Source organism: Etheostoma cragini, chromosome 6, assembly GCF_013103735.1.
Source record: "Etheostoma cragini isolate CJK2018 chromosome 6, CSU_Ecrag_1.0, whole genome shotgun sequence".
NCBI classification, from domain to species: Eukaryota; Metazoa; Chordata; class Actinopteri; order Perciformes; family Percidae; genus Etheostoma; species Etheostoma cragini.
This window is the reverse complement of record NC_048412.1, coordinates 20,339,366-20,358,755: the sequence shown is the minus strand read 5'-3', so window position 1 is coordinate 20,358,755 and position 19,390 is coordinate 20,339,366. Positions and strand designations below refer to the sequence as shown.

General features: G+C 38.1%; 3 protein-coding genes and 1 long non-coding RNA gene across 4 annotated transcripts; all 4 read right to left on the bottom strand.

Moving 5' to 3' along the window:
- Window positions 1-2,795: 2,795 nt before the first annotated feature.
- On the bottom strand, window positions 2,796-6,275 carry LOC117945641 (trypsinogen-like protein 3). Its single transcript, XM_034873257.1, has 5 exons — window positions 6,147-6,275; window positions 5,924-6,065; window positions 4,999-5,252; window positions 3,160-3,296; window positions 2,796-3,008 (listed from the first exon to the last, which is right to left on the bottom strand). The coding sequence occupies exons 1-5, from the start codon at window positions 6,184-6,186 to the stop codon at window positions 2,820-2,822; spliced, it is 762 nt and encodes a 253-aa protein (XP_034729148.1). The 5' UTR covers window positions 6,187-6,275; the 3' UTR covers window positions 2,796-2,819.
- A 2,389-nt stretch (window positions 6,276-8,664) lies between these two features.
- Window positions 8,665-10,152, bottom strand: apoc2 (apolipoprotein C-II). The gene is made up of 4 exons (XM_034873269.1): window positions 9,977-10,152; window positions 9,602-9,664; window positions 9,324-9,480; window positions 8,665-9,229 (listed from the first exon to the last, which is right to left on the bottom strand). Exons 2-4 carry the CDS (start codon window positions 9,648-9,650, stop codon window positions 9,142-9,144), a joined length of 294 nt encoding a protein of 97 aa, XP_034729160.1. The 5' UTR covers window positions 9,651-9,664; window positions 9,977-10,152; the 3' UTR covers window positions 8,665-9,141.
- Window positions 10,153-12,661: 2,509 nt separating this feature from the next.
- On the bottom strand, window positions 12,662-14,405 carry apoa2 (apolipoprotein A-II). Its single transcript, XM_034873267.1, has 4 exons — window positions 14,203-14,405; window positions 13,923-13,967; window positions 13,192-13,423; window positions 12,662-12,966 (listed from the first exon to the last, which is right to left on the bottom strand). Exons 2-4 carry the CDS (start codon window positions 13,963-13,965, stop codon window positions 12,810-12,812), a joined length of 432 nt encoding a protein of 143 aa, XP_034729158.1. The 5' UTR covers window positions 13,966-13,967; window positions 14,203-14,405; the 3' UTR covers window positions 12,662-12,809.
- A 1,892-nt stretch (window positions 14,406-16,297) lies between these two features.
- LOC117945652 lies at window positions 16,298-16,870 on the bottom strand. The gene is made up of 3 exons (XR_004656852.1): window positions 16,718-16,870; window positions 16,489-16,534; window positions 16,298-16,385 (listed from the first exon to the last, which is right to left on the bottom strand). It is a non-coding gene; the product is annotated as an uncharacterized LOC117945652 (long non-coding RNA).
- Window positions 16,871-19,390: the final 2,520 nt, after the last annotated feature.

Below are 19,390 nucleotides of genomic sequence, written 5' to 3'. Positions count from 1 at the left end.
AGTTATGAAATGCAGTAGAGAGAGCAGGTTGGAGGGAGGACATTTAGAAATTGGGAAATCATTTACAGTAAGTTGGAAGCAGGGAGTGAGGTAGGAGGGAAAGGAGTGGTTACCCATTAATAAATATAGGCATATTATGGCTGGGATGGAGGATTTTACAGTCTATACACAATTCGTTTGTGTGCATGTTTGTCTGCTGGGTAGAAGCAGAAATGCAGACAAGAAAAGAAACCCAATGGGACTTGTGTCTAGAATTTATTTCAAGGCATAACAATCCCTCTGACCACAAAGGGCTTCTTATGTTTAAACTTCTGATTATGCTGGTCCATTAAATTCTGAATGGCGTTTTGAGAGTTGCAATCTGACCTCTACAGGTCAAGAAACAATGAGTAATTTTGTATCCCTCTGTCTTTCTAGAGAAAACACACTTAACTATGCTACTTGTCAAGACACTAATTATTAAAGGTCCCATGGCATGTAAACCCTAACCCCTGGCACATAGTAAGGGAAGCTCATTGTGGGAGTGGCTCTAGTGGCTGTAATTCTGCACCAAGGCTGAATTCTGGGAAAGAGACTTCAGATATGGTATAAGGGGACCATTGAGGTCTATATAAAAGCATCCAAAGAGCACCATGTCATGGGACCTTTAAAGTAAAAATCTTTAAAAAAAATCTGACTATTAGGCAGAGAAATGTTGAGCTAGGATGTAGTGATTCGCACTTCCTCCTGAAGTCAGTTGACCAATACTAATAATTTGTGGAATGTGCCTACTTTTTACTTGACCAAAAACCTTCTTAACAAATGATATTTATATGATATATATTTATGTTTATATACTACACTTTTGGGCTAATTAGCAAGTGGTAGCATGCTAAACTAAGGTGGTGGACATGGTCACTACACCTGCTAAACATCAGCATGTTAGCATGCAGACATTAGCATTTAACACAAAGCACCACAGTGCCTGACCACAGCCTCGCAGGGCCACTAGCATGACTGTAGACTAATAATCCTGTTAAGTTTTAGGCGTCTACCTTCTACTTACTACTGTATATCACTTTTTGACCTTATTGAATGACTTTGATTTACTTTACTTGCAGAGGAAATGAAAGGCTGAATTCCAGCTAGAAATGTCAGGAAGGAAATGGATTGTGGTTTTTGTAGAAGCACATAAAATAACCCCTTTTTATTGCCGGAGAGTTCAGGTGGAAATGATTAGGGAGATGCTGTAGATCTCCTAAGCGGCCTGGTAACACAGGAACCACGCCCTCTTTGGAGGGGGGTAGACCACATACTACGAGCCATTACAAACTGCAGATTGTTTGGGATCCAGTATACAAAGAGATCAAGGAGGTGTTGGAGGGAAATCCCAGATTATTTCAGGCTTGTTGTATTGGGTATCCTTCCTGAAGGAATAGGTGAAGTATCTATTGTATCTATTACTAAAGCTGGAAATAAATAACAGACTGGCTTTTACATCAAAATGGTTTTAGTCAAATGCCTCAAAATTATGAACAATGGCTCTCCAAATTGAATGAAAAAGCAGCAGCTCTTAAAACCCACACCAATTAATATCACACTGCTCTTTATAGTGACATCCCGGTTACTAAAGTCAGTCCCTCAGTGTGTCCTCTGTCCCCTGCTGATGTGGGAAAAGAGGGGAACAGTGGGGTGAGGAGGAAAGGGAGAGAAATGGTGGGAACAGATGGCGAAGTGGCCTCTATGTTCAGCTGCCTCTGGGTGATTATGGACACAGCTGTCAGTCACATTGTGTGTGTGTGTGTGTGTGTGTGTGTGTGTGTTTGTGCATATATGCAGTGTCTGTGCTTCTTAGTCTCCCATGTGTTCTTCAGTCCCTTTGTAATCGTTGCATCTTGGTAAAGTTACATTAGATCCATGTCTTTATTGCCATGACATATTTTTCAATCATATTGGTTGTTGTGGCAGAGCTCACATCTCAGATTAGATTTCACACAAAACCTTGCTAAGAATGTACGATTAATTTCACCTGTCCACACTGTCGAGAGCAAAATCTTTCTCTCTATCTTTCTTTTTTCTGGACTTTAGCAGAATGTGTTTCTTTACCATTAGGCTTTACCTCCATCTAGTGGTGCTTCACATCAATGCTGCTCACCCTTTGTCATATGGGAACATTTACACCATGCAGAACTCCCAGACACACCTTATTACCAGGCTTATTCTATTTGATTTGATTTCATTATGAATTGAATAAGATAGTGTCAGAAACAGAAGTGTTTCAACTACACATGTGAAACTTAAAGGTCAGTTTGCTGGTAGTTTGTAGAACAACATCAACTTGACATACAAATATAAAAAGAAAATTAGCTGCTAGTTTGATAATCAAGGAACCATCAGTCAAGATTAAGTGGTATTAGTGTTTAATACAAATTTTTGCTGTAATGTCTAATTCACCGTCACTGTCACATACACAACAGTATGTGTGAAATTATAATCTACTGGGGGGGGGGGAATCGGAGATGATTACCAGTAGCTATTAGCCAGCTGTTGAAACATTTTACCACGGCAAATGAGGATAAAAGGGAGTGTCACATTCATGCATTAGACATAATGTAGGAACACATGACATTTTATTTTGTTTTTAATATCTACAATTTTGAGTTTGCATACAGATTTTCTTTTGTAGCTGAGCATACTCCATAATGTTTTTGAATATTTTGATAAACAGAACCCCAAAACTTTTTGGACCTTCCCAGGAGTCAGGGGGTATCTTATATATGCAGTATGTAATAGTATTTACATTTATTCACATAAAACAGTGCACATGTCTCTCTGTTGCCTCATGTCATCACTGTAGTGGTTTCAGTTGGCAGAGGGGGCGTGTAGCGGTCCATCACATCGTTGATCCAGTCATTGTACATGCACAGCTTGGTGTAGACGCTGGGGTCAGCTGGGTTACTGCAGCCGTGACTGAACCACTGCACACCCTGCAGCTGGCCATCACACACCATCACACTGCCACCATCATGCTGCAGAGAGAGGGGAGAGAATAGCAGGCTCTGTTGGGGTTGTGAAATGTATGCGAGTAAGTGAGTTAAAATGAAAATGCTGTGATACAGTGGGAGGCAGAGAGATACAGCTGTGGGATCCACCGCTTCTCTGGGTTGTGACCATTCTCACCATGCAGTTATCTGTGTTTGCTTGTCCAGCGCAGACCATGCCCATGCTCCAAAACAGGAACTCAGGGAACGTGTTCATGCAAGTCTGGTCATCCACAACAGGCACAGTTATACACTTCAAGCGTGGAGAATGCTCATCTGTTTCCAAGAGCAAGAAGGTGGGTTATTATGACCATAGACTATAAAAAAAAAAGGTTATGTCTCTGATGTTTTCAGGTACTTCAAATCAGGTATCTCATCTGAATGTGTTATATTCTGTACCATCACTCATCATGTTTATCATTTGTTGAAAAAGGCTTCCTCCCTTCCTCTTTTTAGGTCTACGGATTATTTCCCATTTTTATGCATTACCACTTCTTGCACTTGAGCATTACAGTCTAAACCTTAAGTAAATACAATTGTCAAGGTCTACCTCATTTGGTTAGTCCTGATCACTGACTGGGCATTTTAACAAGCAATTAGAAACTCCTCTGATTAAAGAAAGCCATTTTTAGCAGTTATTAGAACTGAATGTTCACGCCTTGTTAGCAGTGCAATGACCGGAATATTGATGAGCTTGTCAGCAAGAACTAGCAAACTGACTTGTTGATCAGAATCCAACATTTCCCTGAGTCAAGGTGCAAATGTAAAGGTAAAAGTAGTGCAGTGTGAATTTATGCGTGTGTGTTAAGCCTACATTTCCGCTAAATGATTCCTGTTGAGGAGTGAGTGGTGCCATGTGTTCCCTGGTGTCACTCCATGTGCATTTACTGTATTTTAAAGAGTACTATATAAGAACTATTTGCGAGCAATCACAACAGCAAGCATTTCAACATTCAAGGCAAGCCATAGCACACATATAACACTGCATTAATCTTCTTCAGTTGAAACAGGAAGATCCATTAAGTATAGGACTGTCTGTCAAGTAGATGTTTTGTTTTTGTTTAAATTGTTAGTGAAAGTTGGATCCATTTAGTCCAAAATATGTTTCATGTCAATTATATTATTTAGTTTTGCTGCTATATTCAAAGTCTCACAGTATTTGCATTACTGGCATATTTGTAGGCATCGACATATTCTCATATACAGGATGCATACCTCTCTAATCATTCACACAATACGACAACAAGATGTAACAATAAACACATGTTAAGTTACTGTAGGTAGATCAACCTGTCCTTACAGGTGAACAGGATATTCAGTTTTTATTTGGGGCATTACTGTGTTGTGAATCTTTGTTCCTTACAGAGATGAAACAGTAACTTCCCTATAGATTTAAAGGATCAGTTTACCCAAATTACTACTAAAATTACAATTTTCTAAATAACTTTTAGTGGTCTTTAGGATAATTTATTTTTGTCCATGATTTGTAGGTTTGTATTAATGGAATTTCATTTGTTGTACACACCATTTAAATAAAAACATTTAAAATGCTTTTCAGAATCAGTGCCCACTACAATGGATCTGAATTGATAATCTACGATAATCTGCTATTTTCATGGTAATATTTTCTACTGAATAAACAGTCTGTAACTGTCTACACAAGGTCTGTTTAAACAAAGTCTGTTTAAATTTCCATCTCTTATTTCTACATATGTTTTCAATAGATTTTTCCAGAGCTCAAAGATGCACACGAGGTTGTTTTACATTTTGAAATGTAAAACAACTACTAAAAGAAAAGCTCTACAGGAAACCTTTGGTTAGATATTTATAGGAAACACGGATAAAACAAATCTTGTAGAACAGGGAATACTTGTGGACTGGATTAAAGAACACTGGCTTTGCAGCGATTCTATGAAAGTCTAATGTGGTAGCAAGTTAATGAGGTGTGAGCCACAGTAGCTTTTTTAAATCCACTTACATTGATTTGGGATGGTGGATCCCCAGCCGCTGACATGGCAGGTCTCTCCAGGCTGTGGGCAGCGGCTTGGCAGAGGGATAGGCTGGGCGTACTGGGTGAAACGGGCGGGTTCGGCCAGACGGACCATGGTGAGGCTGTGGAGGGGCGAGCGGTAGGGACTGTGACGGATGATGTCAGCAACGTAGATGTGCTGCTCAGTGCCCTCATCCACGGTAACGTCATGTTCCCCAAGAGATGCAATGGTGCTGTAGGATCTGCAGGGTTAGTGGATGAGAAACTAATGTATTATGCGCAAGCAGACTTTTCATGCCTCAGGCAGAAACAGACCCATGACTGAGGAACAGTACTCCTTAATCAGACATGAGCAGCAGGTTAATGAATGTGGTTTAATTAAGGAGGAACAAGAGTGAAATGGGCAATGGTTATGCCAACAACATCAGGTCTTTCTAACACTGACTGCCCAAATCATTGCTGATTGAGTTGTCAAGACAGATTAAAATGATGTCTCCAGACATAAAGTATAAGAACAGCATGTGCATTACTACAAAATGGTTTAACTGAGAAAAATGTCTGACCTAATTATGAATCACTTTTGTGAGTGAATCAAAAAATACAAAACTTTTTGCTTTTTATTTCTTCAGTAAAATTGTGCCAGACGGAAGGCAAAGCCAAAGACTGAAGGTCATGCTGAAAAGGCTGCAGGAATGTTATTACAGGTAGAAATTAAACTAAGCCGAATAGGTCAAGCACCTCAGCCAGGTCTTACCAAGCCCAAATGTAATTTGAAAACAAGTGCAACTTTTTACATTAAATGTTTTGTTTGGACTCTTTGAACAGTCATAAAGGGCAAGACACTAAAAAGTATGAGTTTAAGTCAACTTCAGTTGTACGTTTTCATTTGGCATTAACACTCACTAGTACCTACGTGGGTGCACAGTGGAAGGAGGTTACTATCCATAATTTGTCAATAAGAGCTCCACTGCAAGACACTCCTCCGCCGTGCAGTTTGACCTGCCATGGTCTGGAGTGAGGCTGGCACACCTTGGGGTCCCCCAGGGGAGACGCTCCTGTAAAACACAGACAAGACCAAAGAGAACTAAATACACTAATATTAATTTTCTTTTACACACAACATGGGAAATATATACCTGTCAGTCCCAAAGCAACTAGCAGAAGGATAAGATTCATGTTGTATCGTTTCCTAGTGTTCTTCTGTAGCTCTGTTTGTGTGCGATGTTCAGATTAGTCTGGAGTCTTTATACCTGCAAACTTTTTAAGGACAGTGGGAGGAACAGACTGATTTATTACCATCCAGCATCATTTCCCGTCCAATCTTTGCAATAACCTTATCAGAGACGTCTTCAACACAATATGTTCAAGGTTGTACACGGAACCAGGAAGATCCTTATTTGTGGTACATGAAAGATATTGTTTAGACATGATAGATTACAGTGACAGCTTTTGTATTTTGGGGAAGTTTATGTCTTTTCCATAGCAAAAATCTGCTTTTCACAGATTCTTTTAGTTTAGTAGGATTTATTAAAGTCATTTGTTATGGCTAGTCTGTGCTAAGTGCACTCTAAAATGAATAATGGCGTCATAGATAAATGAACACTGTTTTTCTGGCACGAGAAGTAATAATAAAGGTGATAAGAGTGGAGATATTATGCCCACTGCTGTTTGTAAAGTTAAAATTTTACCATGATGCAATTTTAAAAGGCTTGTCTCAAAAAATCACAGATTGCACAACTCAGACTGCAGTTTTGGGAAACAAGTATTAGTAATGTAATACTTTCTCTTCTTCTTTGAGTCAATGAAAAGGTGATTTTAAATAAGTCAGTTGAAAAATATGACTTTTTTTAAATTATTGTTCTGGTAGAGGTACCCTCACGAAGCTGGTTTACACTCCAGGAGTTTAGTTTCAAATACCTCAAACAAAAATTGAAAGACTATTGGCTGGCTACAAGAAGCGTTTCCAAGCTGTGATACTTGCCAAAGGGGCCGGTGCATGCTATAAACTCTGCAGGGGGCCCAAACATTTGCAGACGCCATTTTTTTTGTTTTCTGTTATTTTGAAAGTGTAAATGATGGAAATAAAATCTGACTTTTTATTACATATTATACCCATGTCTTATCTGTCATTTGATGCCTTTTGGAGATCTTTCCATCGTTTCTTGCACATTAAAACAAAGTTTTACCTGGGGTGCCCAAATTTTCGGGCCCCGCTGTAGTATAAACAAAATAAAGGCAAAGCTGATGATTACAAAAATACAGCCTCATTTGAGAACACAAATTGTGTTCAATATGCATTTGTATTTTGAACATTTAAGCACTTTTGGATTCTCTACAACTAATACTGTTTGAAAACTTGTTCCCCTTCACAGAAGCCCTCTACATCGCTGTTTTCTGCATCTTATAGTTTTGGATACTTTCCACTGAAATGGCAATACTCCACTTGTGAAACAGATGTTTATTGGATGACATATGGGTAGAAAAATATATAGCGGCAATGTCAAGTAGTCTGCTGTCCATATTATCTGCCCCAGGGGAAATATGCACAGGAAGTGATGATGAAATTTATTTAACATTAATTGTAACAAAACTGAGTAAACATTTTGTTTAATTTCTCATCCACAAGATTTTAGTTTGCCAATTATAGCAATATTTTAACCTTAAATATGAATTGATTAAGGTAATTGTCAATATCAGCTTACTCACGCATACAATTATACCCATGTTATTCACATGGCTCAGGTGCAAAAAAGCACAAGGTGACTCCTACTCTTTCCTTCCAGGCACCACTGGATGTATACACTTACTTTAAAGTCCCCTTTCTTTTATGTGGGACTGCTTAAGTGGCGTTAAAATAAACAGCTATAATTAAAGACACCCAAATGCACTTAAATCAAAGATGAGATTTGAATTTAAATAATCATGTACTCATAAAACCAAAACCTCAGGTTCTGGATTGCCAGAGCAGTCTAGAAGTAGTTTATCCTTGTTTTGCAGATACCCACAGATTAAATCATGTTAGTGTGGAAGTCCAATCTGATCATAGTCTGCACAGTCTGATACCAAACACAGAGTTCAGTTCTTCTCAAATTGATCCGGCATTTGCCATTATATATAACTTATATAATTATAGTAGTTGTATAGTAGCAGCAGCTGTCTTTAAAATACACAAAACTGTGTTTGTGTTGCGTACGTCTGTTACCGTATACATCTTTTGTAACACCTAAACAAGATGATACTTGAAAGCAAATTTCTCTCTCTCTCTCTCTCTCTCTTGTTTGTGTTGGTTAAATTTTCAGAAGAGGCCAAGTTGTGGATTTATGCACTAATTAAAAATCGCAACATTCTTGCATCATTGCTTGTCAGAATCCTCAAAACAGACCTCACAGTGTTTATGCATCTCTGCGCTCACATTTTCTATGTTTCTTTTCCTCTATTATTAATCGCAGCAGAAGCCTGTGTTCTGGTGCTGCCTCCGCTTATAAAAGCAGGGCGCCTCATCGCATATTCATGCAGACATAAACACGTGATCGTTTGCATCAGTCAGATTAAAGGAAACGCAGGTCTTACACAGCAAGACAGGAGAAATATGCACAATTTACTATATCAAACAGTAAACTAAATTTTAATTCATCCATCATAGACACCATCATGTTTTTGTATAAAATATTTCAAGATATGACACAAATATTTTAATTTATTTAGAGGTGGGATGACTGAACACAAGTAGGGAGCGATAGAACATTACAATATTTGCATGGTTGTTTCTTAACTCTGACAGTCAGGAAGAAATTCAGTTGTACATGATAAGGTGCTGTGTGCTCTTTCCCTTGTGTCCACCAACTTCTTCTGTCCTGTTCCTCTGTACAAGCTGTTTGTTGTTGTTGCTGTTGTTGTTGTTACCGTCCCTGTTGGGTAGTTTTCATCAGTGCAGTAGCCCAAGAAAGTGCCACAAAGAGCAAGGGGTCCACTACTTTTTTTTGAAGATGCCGTTTATTGGTTCTGAGTCTGTGGTGAGGGGATACAGGAGCAAATTCGAAATCCCAATTGACGTTTGGGCCTTTTGTGTGGAGCTTGAAAGTTTGCATGTTGTCAGAAATTGTAGCTGAGGTCTTGGAAATCAGTTTTTGTTTACTTCTGGTAAATGATGTGGTACATCTGGTCATGTAGGATGCCAGCGTATGTGCTCACGACAGTGGTAGTATCAGTGTAAATATTCCTGTGGGCAACACGCAGAAAAAGAAGAGTTTGAACATGAATCCATACTTCTTTTTTTATACCGCATCAGTGAATATACATTTAAAATCTCTTACTTTGCCTTCTCCTCCAGCTTCAGGCCCTTGATGCTATCCAGGTATCCAGTGGCAGTGTTGACGGCATTGTCATAGTAGGACCTTATGGTGCCTGTGATCTTGGTCAGGGTTCCCTGCTCCTCCTCAGCCTGCCTCGGCATACGGAAGCTTTCAGCGCCTGCACAAGACAGCTCAGAGGTGTCAAAGGGTTCCACATTTTACCAGGAAAACATTACATATTATCCATTACTGGTTTATCCTATTCTGAATTAAATTCCATGTTCTGAGAATGTCCTTACTGAGAGCGAGGAGCGCAACCAGCCCAGTAATGACAAGCAGCTTATTCATGGTGTCACTCGTATCTGTGAGGAAAGAGAACAGAAAGGGGCATAAAGCTTACCTCACTTTATCCACTAGGGTGAGACATTGTCATACATTTCTCTGCTCATGTGTAGCTGATAGATTTGTGGTGATATGAACTTTCTATACTTGAAGACAATCAATTTAATTTACTCTTCTAGCATGAACACACAAGTTTGTCTTATTTGTAATTATGTTGAACATGCAGTATGTCTGAAAATATACATTCAAATGTTCTCATATCTACCGCAACATTCATGCTTTCCTTAGACTCTATCCCACTCAGTAATTGAAGTAAAAGTGTCAGTACTCACTGTATTCCCTCTTCTCTAGAAAACAGAGTAAGAGGCACCACTGGCCCAGCCTTTTTATATAGGAGCGCGAATGTGTTGACTTGTCGCCCCAAGAGACAAAGTGCACTCTGTGGTAGATAAACCAGCACTGTTGCCTGGTGTGTGTTTGTGGGAGTATGTGTGATATTGCGTCTTGATGAAATGGACATAATGGCTAACTGTGTAAACACAAGGATGTTAACAAAGCGTCAACAGTTGCATTAGACATCATCATAAGCCACTGATTGGATTTTCTAAGCACAGAGGTTGATGGGCCCGTCATGTTGATACATTTCCTACTAGCCGTACAGTATGTGACGCTAACTTTGAATACACCCCAATCAGTTCTATTCCATTGATTAGGTTAGTAGTTCATTAATGTGTCACACTCTTACACGTTGCCCTGTTCTCATTGTCTATGAGGAGGCACTTGTTACTTGCATAATGGTTGGTGATGCGTTCATGTCACATTACAGCAGTCCTAAGTCCTATTAAGATGGCCTTAAGTCTAGAGTGCGTTGAACACGTCATCTGGGTCTTCAGGTTCCAAAGTATTTAGATCAGCTTTTAGATTTATTGGGCTGCAATGACATCTTGCAGCTCTTTTTATATAATTATTTATTTTTTCCACTTATCTGTGTCAAAGATCCCTGAACAACTCCCACTCATCAGTGCCATCTTAGTCAGAAATAGAGGAACTGTTTTAGTACAGGGTTTGCTGGCTAAGGCGCAGTTTTGGTTTGTTTTATGGTGATTTATATCAAATGAGTACAAAATGCAGACACATTTGTTGTCATTTTTTTGTGTTTTCATGACTTGTCCATTGATTGTATGAATGATTGTTTCTCATACTCCAACCATACCAAAACTTTTTTTTTTTTTTTCCATCTTTATGTTTATTTTGCTAGTCTTTTTAGCCCCGATGTTTTGATTATATATTGATGGTAAATATTTTGGCTCATGTAAGTGCAAATGCTTTTTTGTTTGCCCTGGAAAAACCTTTGTTCACTATTTTGTGAAGAGCAGTCCCTTTGTTTGGTTTTTAAGTTGTGTTTTGTAAAAAAAAAAAAAAAAAAAAGACATTGTGCAACTCACAGTGAAAATCAAAACCTTCAGCACACAGGCTTTATAGTTTACAAGCGCTTTAGGTTTATTTGTCTGTTAATAAAAAGATTTAAGAAATACCAGCACAATAACTTTTTTGAACTTACCAACTATCTGTGATCTTTAATGATTACAAAGCATGGCAGTGAAGTCTCAGTTTTAGAAGTCAATTTCTCTGTAATGGCTATGTTGATCGAGTCCTAAGTAAATATGTGTTTCCACCTCACATGTCATGTTGCGTGTGACCCGAGGCCTCAGGTCAGTTTAAGGACAGCTGTGGGCAGCAGTGGGATTCAGATTCCAGCGGATTCAGTGCTGTGCTGACTCGGCTTTGCTACAGACGACATTAGAGTGCATAATGGGACTGTCATTGGCTACAGAGACACTGCTTTTCTGTCAGTGCTGTTGCGTGTTATGTCTTGAACTCTGTAATTAAACAGTAGGGATGTTTATATAATGAATTGAAAAAAAGTTACAATTACCAGAATGTCTGAAATGAGGCCGGAAGGAAGAATTAGCACATCATGCTGCTCTCACACAACATGCCATGACTCACAAAGACCTCAGGCTTGGCCTTCTGGGAACATCTATTAATGCTAAATAAAAGAAGTGCTATAGTCTGTTGTGATTTATTGAGATCACTGTAACTATACTGATAGGCTGTGTTCAATGCCTTCATTTCAAGTAAATAACACTCGTGGAGGAATATAATTAATCTGTGTGCTTTGATTAAGTAAACCCAAACTGAGCTTGAGCTCTGATTAGAGTAAAGATGTTATGTCTTAACAGTAATGTCTTTGGTAACACTTTATAACAACCATTATTAAGAAATGGTATATTGATAGTTATTAATCTCTAGTTAAGTTATTTTACTCTTAACAAACAATGAAATGAGGATTTATCATGTTTCCGTATTATTAAAACACTACTATTTCAAAAGGCCTTTTAAACAGTTATTGCTTTAATTTTAGTTTTATGATGTTTTATTATTGCTTGTCACTTGTATTGTATTCTGGAAACTGTTTTTAACTCCCTATAAATTGTAGCACTTTGAGATTTCTTTTTGAAATGTAAAGGGCATTATAAATAACATTTATTATTATTATTAAACAATGTTAATGAGTTTACCATTTATTAGCGATGGTTATTATAGTGTAACCTTGTTTCATTTTAAATTACAAAACACCTTTATAATGTGGGATTTGAATGATCATAATGTATCTGGCAACACGTTAACATGTGTTTCATTCATCTTAATTAAAATGTATAGCTAGGACTGAGCTGTGAGCTCGGATGAACGCAATGATTAATGGAGCCTGGAACAACTTTTGTTCTGTTCATACAATTATATGATGGTCTAACTTATGATCAACTGTGGAAGTTAACCTTGAATCTCTTAATGAAGAAGCACATTTCAAATAGTTTTCCAGTTCATTTTAATGAACACACTCACACATACACATACACAATCAATCACACAGAGACTTTGGTTAGTGTATCAAACACAAAATACTGTACATGCACAATTTGCACAGGCGGTGTTCGCCCTGCTTTTAACTCTGCATGATTTGGCAAAGATATTACTTTGAAAAGAGACAAAGGATTGTAATTGCATTGTGCATTGCTCTTCTCAGCCTAAACTGGTGTTTGCTTCTATGAACTATCATCTATTAAAGGTGGCTGACAGGTGCCTTTCTCTGGTTGTTCTTTTTTACTCAGTGGGCAGGTATTTGTTCAGGTAGACCTTGATGTTGTCAATGACGTCACTCAGGTAGTCACCGGCGTACGGGCGCACGTAGTGTCCGTACAAACCCAGCACTGATGAACGGGCTTTGTCCACCAGGGGAGATGCCTCCTGGCCCAGGCCACTGCACAAATCAGGGAAGAGAGGTTTATTAAAGAAATCTCCACGACAAAATGATTCATCAGATAGCTCGCTGCCAGGATAGTGTATTCTCAACAGAAGTTGTGATTATACAGAAATGTTGCAGTTGACGTGGACACTTGACAGTTGAGGAAAGTTTTCTGTCTGTTTCAGGGTCAATACCTACAGAGTTTTTTATGGGAAGAAATAGTTTTCAGTGAACACTCACGTGGCAACCTTGACAACGGCTTGGAACTCAGGCTTGGTCTGCAGCTGCTCAAAGAAGTCTTTGGCAGCCTTTCCACGCTCGCTATCTCCAACTGTGTCCAACGCAGGAGCAGCGGCGGCCTGCAGCTTGCCGTAAGCAGTCAGCAGCCTCTGGTAGAACACAGATTTCATGGAATCATACTTTTCAACAAGATCCGCTGATGGTGTGGGAATCTCACACAGGCTCACAGAGACTGGAATGAAATCAGAATGGTAGAATTGTTATGATAGAATCAGTGTTGAAAAACTAAAAACAAAGATGACAAAAAGTTGATAAAGCATCAAGAAATGTTGAATTGAAAAATATATCCATGTAAGTTCTCGCTTTGAAAGAATCATCAAAGAACCAAATAAAAGCTGCTTTGCCTATTTTGGTTTCTCACTCTTGGTCATTTTATCCAAACTCAGATTTCTTTGACCCTTATTATGACTAAAACGCAGTCTTTATCTTGCATGCAAACCACAGATAAACCAATGTGTTCCTTAAATTACTGCAACACGAGTGAATGTAATAAAAACATTTTACATTTGATCAACTATAAAACAAGGAATGCAGAAGAATGAGAAGCACAAGTACATTTCTCCAAATGGCTCTCTGTATTATGCATGACATTCTCTATTTTTCACAAAGTCACATAGCAGTAAAGCTTTAGTTTAAGCTGCAATTGTACAGATTGCATTATGTCGCCTTACCCTGCAGAGCGAGGATGAGTGCCAATGCGTATTTAGCATTCATGTCTGAAACAAAAGAAAAGGGACACAAAACTTAAAATTGAACCCTCCTTAAGTGTAACAAATATTATTGTCCTCTTTTCCACTCCGGAAACAATGCACACGTTCATAAAACTGCAAAGATGGAATGCAAAAATCTAATACCTAAATGTTTTTTAAAATATACGTTTTAGTGAAATCTATTCAGAATAAGCTTCAGAAGAGAAACTGCATGGGCTGCTGCAGTAAGAAGAGTGGTTACCTGCTGTTGTGTTGGATGTACAGATCCAAGAAGTGACAGTCTTCTCTGAAAGTGAGTTGTCTGTAACTCGGAGCTCACATCTGGACACAATGATATAGGGGGGGACTGCAAACAAACGTCATCTGATGACCATACACACAATCACGCACACACCCATGCGTGCACATGCACACTCACACACACATGTTCACCTAAACAAAGTCCAGTGTACATAATATTCACTTTAAATATTGTATGTTGAAATATGACTAAGTTGTTATGCAATGTTCCTCAAAGTAAGTTTATCTGTATTCATATGGCGATGCACTTAGAGACCTCCTGATAATGCTGCATAAGCAATATGTTGGCAAATGCCACACTACATGTATATCATAAGCATCATGTCTCCAATGGCACAAAAAACATTTAAAGCATTTTATGTGTGGTGTACTTGCTGCAATAAAAGATAATATGGAGAAGATTTACCAATTAACATTTATTTGACGAAAGATTGGAATCACCTAATGTCTGCTCAGATATAGATCAGAGTCAAATGGTCAGCAGGTCAATCAACCAGGACCATGTCTAGACACGTTGTACTATAACCAGAGCAATGCATGCTGGGATTATTGATTCACCTTTCACCCTCATACCCTGAGAAAGACTCCATGCAGGGTGATAAAGGACCCTTTTTATATTAGTTTAAAGGTTTTCCTTTTTCTTCTTTTTTATTAATATTATATTCTTTTTGTCCTTTTCTTTATCTCTAGATGTGTGCACACAGTAGCACTGCAATGTCAGCATCAGCCACAGAAAATGGTAAGATTTGTTTTTTCAATAGCAGAACTAAATGTTACTCATTCAATATCTCTCAAAGGGAATTGTCACCTAAAGCAAAGGTGCATTATTATATCACAAAAATGCAGAATATGCGAGTAAATGTTGTATATAAATCATATCATGTATAGTATGTTGGGGAATTTACCTTTTGATTACATAAGATCATAAAAGGGAATATTTAAAAGCAGCAGTATTCCCTTTCGTGATCTTTTCCTCTCTTTTGTTGTCTTTCTTGCAGGACAAGCTGGGCCCATATAGCAACATGTACTACAGAGGTTTATTGTAGATTCTTTCTGTGTTTGACGCAAAGCCCGGTGAAACCTTATAACATGATGAGTTCAGGATCAGGCGGTAATAATTACAGAAAAATGGTTAGAGTATTAATTTATTTTCAGCTCTTCTTGACATTTGCAACATGACATCATGACTTTGCATAAACATACACAACGACTTCCTTAAGCCAAGTGGCGTGTTATCTGTTCGCATTTTGAACTATCCGTGTGTATGTCCTACGCTGTTATCGTGAGAATAAAGCTGCGCTTGAGTTTAGGACACGTGACACACGGTTGGGTTTAGGAAAAGAAGAACAGGGTTGGCTTTAGTAGTTAAAGAAACCAACAGTTGAATTTAGGAAATGATACACATGGGACATGCAGGACATGATCCCCAGTCTCCTGGGTAAAAGCCCTGTGTTCTACCCAGCCACCATCCCGACAAACTCGAATTTTGCCCTTTCATACTACTCGCTACGGCATAAATTCACACGCTATTGCAAGGTAATGTAAGTCAATGGTGGCCAATCGGCTTTAAAAAACACGCAAAAAAACGTAGTATGCGTCTTGATAACACGCCAATAATGGCATACAATTTGGCGTGTCATACATACGCCATTTCATGAGCTCAGTCTGATATTTGAGTGGGTTGATCCATTTGATTAGTGGCTTTCAGTGGAATGAGTTTGTCAATGGTTGTCTGGATCTTCTCCCACACGGAGCTTTTGACGTTAAAGGCCCATTCAACGTAGCTGTCAGTCACTGGTTGGATGTGGTCTTCATAGTAAGTACCAATAAAGCCTCTCAAATGTTCGACTTTAGCTGTGGCTTCCTTATGAGATGCAAAAGTACACAGAAGAGTAAAAAGGTATATATAACATGGGCACAGAAACACATCAAGACAAAATAAACGCAGACAAAATATTTTAACAATTCTGATAAATGACAATCATTTACAGGGAGGTCCATTGTGTGCACATTAATGATGATTACACTGATAATGATACCTGGTTTTCTCTGCTAGCCTCTGTAGTATTCCTGGAGGCTCGGGTTGTATCGGGGCGGGTGTCTGGGCCAATATCGGTTCACATGCTGCAGAGGAGGGTGTTTGTCAGTCACGAAGAACAAAGACACGATTAGCTTGGAAATAATGGAAGTGCAACTGAAGATGTAATAATTATTTTTAAAGGCATACCTTGCATCAGTAATATGAGACCGAAAACAAGTTCTTTCATATGCATCTGCCAGGAGAAACATAACCGTTTGTTATAATATTGTTTTAAAATGCTCAAATTGCCTCTCTCCCTTTTCTACAATTAAAGAAAAATCTTTTGTATACTAGATTAAATCCCTGATTTTAAAATAGAATTTGATCATTTACACCACAACAAACTTGAAAAGGAGCGACAAAGGCTATTTTTTACCTTTTCCTCTGGCTCTGGTCAACCGAAGTTGAACAACACAAGTGTTATCGGGCCATTTTATTTGTTTTGGGTGAGAGCAACAGCTTGTACATTGGTCCAAATCAGATGGTCATTCATTGCGTTGGTTTTTTTCCACATTTTATTGAAAAAAATCTGAGACCGCAAAACAGTTGTGTGTGACAGTATTTTTACTATTTTCCCTCTAAGTGTCAGACTGTTTTGACATTTGACACAGAAAATGCACAGACAAAGGGACTAACAGGCATGTAGAGAGATAAGCTGAAGGTTTTCTTTAAATTGTTATACGATTTTTAAAGTCACAGAACTTCAGGGCAATTGTTTGATAGGAAATTTGAACTCCATTTTAGTCACATGAAAGCTGCTGGTCATTTGTTTTTATCCATCTTAGATAGTTATGTGATTAGTTTTTCTTTTCTCTTTAATCTGTTATCTTTAAATCTTTTCAAGATCAACATTAGCTGAGTTCATGGACTGTCCGAGTGCCCTTTGGATAAGCTATGTTTACAGGCCAATCAAAGGTTTGAGTGAAGAGTGAAGTGGACTAGGGGCAAATTAGATAAACATTGTCAGCCAAGCGAAGCATTTCTGTGTGCAGAGTCCACCACAAAATCAATTAAATCTTGTCAGTTCGTATGCTCTATGCATGCTGCATGTTCTGAATGGAAACAACTCAACACTTGTGTTGAGATTAGAGTCAACTACGTCACATTTATAAACGTGTGTGTGTGTGTGTGTGTGTGTGTGTGTGTGTGTGTGTGTGAGAGAGAGATTGAGTGGGGGACATGACTGTTTCCTCCCATTATGTTTTAGAAAAGTATTATTTTCATAAAATGTTTACATTTCATAAATACAAATCAAGAAATACACCATATGAAACATTTTAAAGCTACATGTGAGTATTTATGTATAATGTTTTGGTTGGATTAAAATGATGTTAAAGGTTGAAATATAGTGCCTGAAGTAGGTTTGCAAAATACAGTTTATTGCATAAATCTTGAAAATAATAAGACCACTTCTCGGTTTTTATTTAACAGCTTTGGTATAGCTTTTAGTCAGGAGTGGTCACAGATGGGATAAAACTTTAGGTTTAGCCACATCAGGAAGTTGGATTTTTCACCAAAATAAACAGTTTTTGAACATATACAGTATATTCTCTAACTAGTGAAATGACTAGAAGTGAAAGGGGTTTAAAGTTAATTTCAGCCCACACAGCTGATGCAATCTGATCACAATCTGGTACCTCTGCCCACCAGCTGCTGACCTCTGTCACTCTGTTCTCTTCACAGGAACAGATCTCAATGAACTGGGACAACTGGTGGGTTATTAACCCAGCATAAACAGCGACTTTAGCACAGGAGTTGTGAAATGCCAGACAAGCAGCCATGTTGGCACTTGCCCTTTGGTACAAGCTATTGACACAAATAAACTATTATCTATGCACAGATGCTGCTGACCCGTGCAAAGATGAATCTGTTGGTCACAGTAAAAATGGCTGGTGGTTAAAACTATAAAATGCCATTGTGATCAATCAGTCAGTGGTTGTTTAATGAACCCATGGCAAACTTGTTTTTTGACGTTCAGGAATTGCGAGTTTTATATTGAATGTGTCTCTAGATGTTATAAAAGAAATACAACATCAACAGAGCCTTAGCTACAGTTAATATGCAAAGGCCCCTGCATTTTACCCATTCTTTCACAGTATTGGTCAGTTTTTCAATAATGCAGTAATCTTACAGAACTGCTCTTAAGTAATTTTCTCAAAAAAGATCTCATTAATATTGGACTTGATGATCATGATCAGGTTTTAGTGCCGTGAAACACAGATACGCCTGCGTTTAACATAACACGGATTGCCCTCTGATTCCATGAGGAGACATGTTTAAATGATGAACTACATGTCCGGATATTCTGTTTATGTCTGTGCAAAGGCTTTTTTAAGTTTGTTAATGTTCCAACTCTATCAGTTTTCATATTGGCCCTAGATTAGACCCCCCCCCCCCTTAATAATTAAAGAACAGGTAATTGCTTAAAATTTGTAAATATGGATTTATTAATTCAAGACAATAGGTGATTAATGCAAAATAAAATCCAAATAAATTAACTTCAGCCTTCATTTAAATGTATGTTTCTGCCTGCAAAACACAATATTTAAAATAAATAGTGTCAATTGGCTGTGTTCATCCCACTTCCTTCCATAAAGTTCCCCTTGTCTAAGGATTAGAAAAAATATATACCTTATCAAAAAAAATACTCATCTGATGAAATAGTTACGTTGTCTTCTGATGGCGCAGTGGATATGACACATACCTTTGGTGTGGGAGCCCTGGGTTTGATTCCTAATGTGGTACAGCAACCAATATGTCCCTGAGCAAGACTCTTAACCCGTAGTTGCTCCAGAGGCGTGCGACCTCCAATATACATATATAGCAATTGTAATGTAATATATATACACATAACATATGGAGGCCATACTCTCATAGACCAGAACTGTTCATTTATTATTTCATTTTGTACAATCAAAAGCTCTTATTTTCTTTCCTTTGAGAAATGCTGATGCTTATGTGATGTATCAAAAACAAAAACTTTATTTTAAATCTTTATTGCACTTTTTCACATTGCTTTCAAAAGATTGCATTTAAATTATAAAAAAAA